Source organism: Mus caroli, chromosome 4, assembly GCF_900094665.2.
Source record: "Mus caroli chromosome 4, CAROLI_EIJ_v1.1, whole genome shotgun sequence".
Lineage (NCBI taxonomy): Eukaryota > Metazoa > Chordata > Mammalia > Rodentia > Muridae > Mus > Mus caroli.
This window is the reverse complement of record NC_034573.1, coordinates 17,513,008-17,519,178: the sequence shown is the minus strand read 5'-3', so window position 1 is coordinate 17,519,178 and position 6,171 is coordinate 17,513,008. Positions and strand designations below refer to the sequence as shown.

The window sequence follows — 6,171 nt, the reverse complement described above, 5'->3', positions numbered from 1 at the left end:
AAGAAAGAAAGAAAGAAAGAAAGAAAGAAAGAAAGAAAGAAAGAAAGAAAGAAAGGAAGGAAGGAAGGAAGGAAGGAAGAAAGAAGAAAGAAAGAAAGAAAGAAAGAAAGAAAGAAAGAAAGAAAGAAAGAAAGAAAGGAAGGAAGAAAGGAAGAAAGGAAGAAAGGAAGAAAGGAGGGAGGGAGGTGTCTGCAGCCTGACTGGAAAGAAATCAGCTGAAATCACCTTCTCCCTTCCAGGCTTTACTTGGTGTCTATGAGGACTCTGGTGGAGATCCCAAATGAGGAAGTAATGAAGTGAGGGGGCATGGGCAGAGCTTAAACAGGTTCGAGAAGCATTAAAGGGAACAGCCTAAGCAAATTTCTCAATTTTGACTCTACCACTTATATCACTAAAACACATCATTTTCAAACTTTAGATAAATAAAAACCCAAATTTTATACACACAACATTAAAAATTGTTAATTTAGCAGATAGCTCACCAAAAAAGTAGGTAGGTAAGATAAGGCACTATCTAGACCTTATATAATACATCCATACAGTGGAAGACTTTACATCCATATTTATATAAGTGGGAGAAACTAGAACTGGCACTCTCTAGACTTCAGTATGTATATATAAATGTCCACTCTAGACAGGAGCTCTCAATCCCTTAAGTCACACTATAAAAAACATTCAGTCATAGTGCATCAGTCTCTAGGAAAACTTAAGAAAATCACAGATTAATGATTCATTGACAATTAGGTCATATGAGTAAATAACATTTCAAAAGTTTATTTTCCCAAATCATTTTAGCTAAGAGATACCCTGAAAGTTCGATTTTACCTTATTTTCTTTTCAATGTCATCTTTAATACTTAAGTATATTACAAAGTTAATGAAGTTAAATAATCAGAAAATTTAAAACTGAGGCATTATCTCATTTAAAGGGTCTCAGACTATATAGTACACTGACCAGTAACATAGAATTTTGCTTGTCTTTTAAAACTATAGTTTATTAATCTAAATTATACAGTCACATAAAATATGCCACTAAGCTAATAGCATAAAGAATAGACACCAACAAGTTGTATGTGTATATATCATATACAGTAAAAGCAAGAATAAAAACATGGCACTTTAGAATGGATAATCCTATTCAAGAAAAGACAGTTGACAATTTTCCACCAACTGATGACTCGCTCTCATTTCCACAGGCCACTGAAATAGTGGTACTCATGACCATCTTCTCACTGAACAAATAACTAAGTCTCAGAAAAATAGCAATATCCCTCCTTAATATAAATGATAAATGGGCTGAGGAAGAAATCAGGGAAACAATACCCTTTACAATAGCCACAGATAATATAAAATACCTTGGTTTAACTCTAATCAAACAAGTGAACGACTTATATGACAAGAACTTCAAGTCACTGAAGGAAGAAACTGAGGAAGATATCAGAAGATGGAAAGATCTCCCATGTTGACTTATCTGTAGGATTAACATAGTGAAAAGGGGCATTTTACAACAAGGAATTTGCAAATTCAACACAATCTCCATCAAAATTTCAACACAATTCTTTACAGAACCTGACAGAGCAATTCTCAACTACATAATGGAGAAACAAACAAACAAACAAAAACCCAGGATAACTAAAACAATCCTGAACAATAAAAGAACTTCTGTTGGTATCATCATCCCTGACCTCAAGTTGTACTACAGAGCAATACTAATAAAAACAGCATGGTACTGGTATAAGAAGAGAAAGGTTGATCAATGGAATTAAATCAAAGACCCTGAAATAAACCCACATTCCTATGGACACTTGATTTTTGATAAAGAAGCCAAAACCATACAATGGAAAAAAGAAAGTATCTTCAGCAAATGGTCTGAGTCTAATTGGATTTCTGCATGTGAAGAATGCAAATACATCCATATCTATCACCCTGCACAAAACTCAAGTCCAAGTGGATCAAAGACCTCAGTGTAAGACCAGATACACTAAACCTAATAAAACAGAAAGAGGAAAACAGTCTTGAACTCACTGGTACAGTGGGTGACTTATGGCTCAGGCTCTAAGATCAACAACTGATAAATGAGACCTCAAGAAACTGAAAAGCCTCTGTACGGCAAATGATACTGTCAGCAGGACAACATGGCAGCCTACAGATTGGGAATGGATCTTTACTAACCCTACATCAGATAGAGGGCTAATATCCAAAATTTACAAAGAACTCAAGAAGTTAGACACCAACAACCAAAATAACCCAATTAAAAATGGGGTACAGAGCTAAAGAAAGAATTCTCAATAGAGGAATGGCCAAGAAATATTCAAAGTCCTTAGTCATCAGGGAAATGCATATCAAATGATGCTCAGATTCCATCTTACACAAGTCAGAATCTCTAAGATCACAAACTCAAACAAGAGCACATGCTGGTGAGAATGTGGAGCTAAGGAGAACAGTCCTTCATTGCTGATGGGAGTACAAACTTGTACAATCACTTTGGAAATCAATTCATGCTTTCTCAGAAAACCAGGACTAGTGCTACCTCAAGACCCAGCTATACCGTTCCTGGTATATACCCAAAAGACACCCCACTATACCATAAGGGCACTTGTTTAACTATGTTCATAGTAGTCTTATTTGTAAATAAATGAAATCAGTGAAAGCAACCTGGATGTCTCTCAACTAAAGAATGGAAAAAAGAAAGTATTCTATCTATACAATGAAGTACATTTTAGCTATTCAAAGCAAAGACATCATAAATTTTGTAGGTAAATGAATTGAAATTGAGAATATCATCCTGAGTAAGGTAACCCAGACCCAAACAGATACGCATGGTATGTACTCACTTATAAGTGGATATTAGCCATAAAATAGACAATACCATGCTACACTCCACAGACCCAAAATGACTAGAACAATTGTAAGCATTCATTAAGGGGAACAAATAGGACATAAATATGTTTAAAATCCCATGCTCCCCTATATATTAATAATAAACAGTAAAAATTAAACGAAAGAGAAAAACAGCACCTGAAAGCATAACGTGTAACATATAAACGTGGTCAGAATTACTTAGGATCTAAGTTAAGAAAACTATAACATGTATCAAGACATAAAAGAAGACCTACATGAGCAGATCAGAAGTTTTATCAGAGTGCAAAATGGAATGTAATAACTTCTAAATGAAACTCCCGATGAGAAATGAACGATCAAGTAAAATAAGTATATAGATCCACCAAAAGTATTTGAATACAATAGTGAGGACATTCTTTCCCTTCACAGTAAAACATTATCCGACAAAACAGTTGTAACAATGTTATTACAACCTTTATCAGTTGCTTATATTGCTCTAGGAACTGCCTAAATACAATGCATATAATTTAGTCACCATAATGACCCAATGAGACCTGTATTTTTATCTTAGAGGGAGAAACTGAAATACTAAGATGCTGAACACCCTGAACCAAAAAACATTTAAGATTCGTAAAGGTTCATTATAGTGAGAAAGTCATTGGTATAGCATTTTAAGAAATGTAACAGTTCTTTTATTGAATTCATTCACTTAGAAAATATTTACTCATGTCATATCCAGACCAGATTCTATTCTAGAACCTAGAAGCAGGGCAATGAAAAAGAAGGGCATTATTCACCACTATATATAAAATTGTATATCCTAATATGAAGAAACAGAATACAAAAAGGAAAATAGTGATCATGCTAGAGCTTGGTAGGAATGTTTAAAAGACAATAAAACTGTGTGCAAGTAAGAGGTGCAAATAAGGAGAGACTTTATTTTAACCACTATTCAAGGAGCCATCTTTTAAAATTTTAAATGAACAATACCACTGTTAATTATTAAGATACAAAACATGCTGGGAAAACAGTGTAGACAAGAAGATGGACAGAGCTCCGAGTTGGAATTAAGTAAGAATGTTGAACTAACCAAAAGCAGGCCTACTTGTCTGGAAGAGAAAGAAGGAAGAAACAGGATCTTTGCATCCCTGAAGTATCATTGTCTCACAGTAACAAGATTATGCAAGTGGAAACTCTCTACAGAAGACTGTCATGAGTCAGACATGTTATAAAATGAACACAGAAAATAAAATCATGATCTGCTGGAGTGACTGTGTTAAGGTGTCTCTGTTCTTTCTCATCTGCCTAAGGCCTTCTCTGGGTGGCTTTATTAAAGAGCTGGGCAATAACTGGACCAGAATTGGAAGGTGCACTTCTTGGCTGAGAGAAAGGGACAATGGGAGGAAAGTCAGAGGCAGGGATCAGCAAGGAGGCTCAGAGGTGGATGGGCTTGACGTGAGCAGAGATGTAGACCAGGCATGGCAGCTGGCAGGTTAGAGAAGCTGTAGCTCAAGCTAGAGGCCTACGCTTTTTAAATATACAAGAGACTCTGTGTCTTTATTAATATAGCTGACACGTTTGTAGAAAGCCAGAAATATTGGCCCCCAATGTGGGGCAGTAAATCTAAGCTTAGGCCTAGAGAACAGTTCTGGAAGGAAGGCGAGGAACAGGCGCTTCCCAGAGCTAGAAGTGGCTTCCTAGCAACCTCGGACTCTCAGATAGGCTTGGACACTAGCCGGAGGCAGAGTGCGGTACGTGTGTGCAAGTGTGATCTCCCCTTCCAGGCCATGCAGCTTGGGTTGGTAGGAGGGCTACTGCAGGCCTTGGGGGAAAGAGAGGTAAGGGGCCACATGGCAGACATGGACTAGAACAGATTGGTTAATTATGTTCAATGAGCTAGCTAAGAGGGAGTCTAAGCTAGGCCTAAGCTATATAAATATTAATAAGCCTCTATGTCATTATTCTTCTGCTGGCAGGTCCAAGAAATCCCACTATAATAATTATTTAGGGAAAGGCGAGTAGAATGTAGTATAACACACAGTGTACAGTTAATGAAAAGTTAGGTACTAACACATACTAACATTGAAATATGTCCTACAGATATATGTGAGAAAAGTAAGCACACACGACAGATCCCGCTTTGTGAACATGAAACCCAGTTACTACGGTACCACTAATTATTTTACTTCGATGTCCACTTCTAATACCACGCACTTTGCTTCCTCCTACTTCAAGTGAAAATCCTCCTGCATGTCAGCAGCCTCCCCACTCTTTCTTCCAAGTCACTCTCTGCCAGCACTTGGCTCACTGTCCTACCCTACACATTGCTTTCCCAGGGATCAGGAACATCATTGAAAAGTTTATCACTCTGAAGTGACTAAAGATGCTTTAATTATTTTGGAGTGTTCACATGATGTCATAACCTCTTTTAAAATGAGAAATCACAATAATATTTGAAAGCAATTAACTATTCAGCCAGATATTTTATTAAGAAAACCACAAATGAGTTATTCTTACCTCTACTTTTGTCCGATAGAGAACAAGCCTCTTGAGGCTGCATAACTTGGCAATATGGCCAAAAGCCTGAGGTGGGAGTTTATCACAGGATGAGAGATTTAAGTCTTGTAGATTTGGGCACATTTCAGAAATAACCTCCAAGCAAGTGTCATTAAGAAAGTGACTGCAGGATAATTCAAGGCGTAGTAACTCAGACCCACACACTTTTAGAAACCTGTGGAAACAATAATCCATGGAAATTTTATACAATCAAATGATACCTTTGTAAAAACTTTGAAATTGTATCACCTCCTAACAGACACAGTTAAGAGAACAGATTTCTACTAAAGGAAATACATAACTTGATTCACTGGGATCTTACTGCATGCTGAAATGTTCATGGAGAAGAAAAATGAATTCACACGGATTAACACGGTACAAAGTCAGCTAATACTAAGTAGAGATTAAGATGACAGAGGAGATGGTTCTGCTTACCTGCAATTCATATCCGAGCTGGAAAATCTACAACATAAAACCCTAGTCTCTCAGTATATATCACTCTCAACAATGCCCATTCAGAATGGGGTAATATACTTTATACACAGTAATGACAGGTTTAATTAAGAAATCCTGGGGCTGGAGAGATGGCTCAGTGGGCAAGAGCACCCGAATGCTCTTCCGAAGGTCAGGAGTTCAAATCCCAGCAACCACATGGTGGCTCACAACCATCCTTAACAAGATCTGACTCCCTCTTCTGGAGTGTCTGAAGACAGCTACAGTGTACTTACATATAATAAAATAAATAAATCTTTTTAAAAAAAAAGATATTATAAAC

At 36.8% G+C, this 6,171-nt stretch overlaps 1 protein-coding gene across 3 annotated transcripts in view; it reads right to left on the bottom strand.

Moving 5' to 3' along the window:
- The window catches only part of Fbxl4 (F-box and leucine rich repeat protein 4), a 74,281-nt gene that overhangs the window by 24,773 nt on the left and 43,337 nt on the right, over window positions 1-6,171 (bottom strand). For all 3 annotated transcript variants that reach the window (XM_021159721.1, XM_029476214.1, XM_029476213.1), the window contains exon 6: window positions 5,358-5,571. In XM_021159721.1, the coding sequence (XP_021015380.1) occupies window positions 5,358-5,571 (214 nt within the window). The remainder of the gene's footprint in view (window positions 1-5,357; window positions 5,572-6,171) is intronic.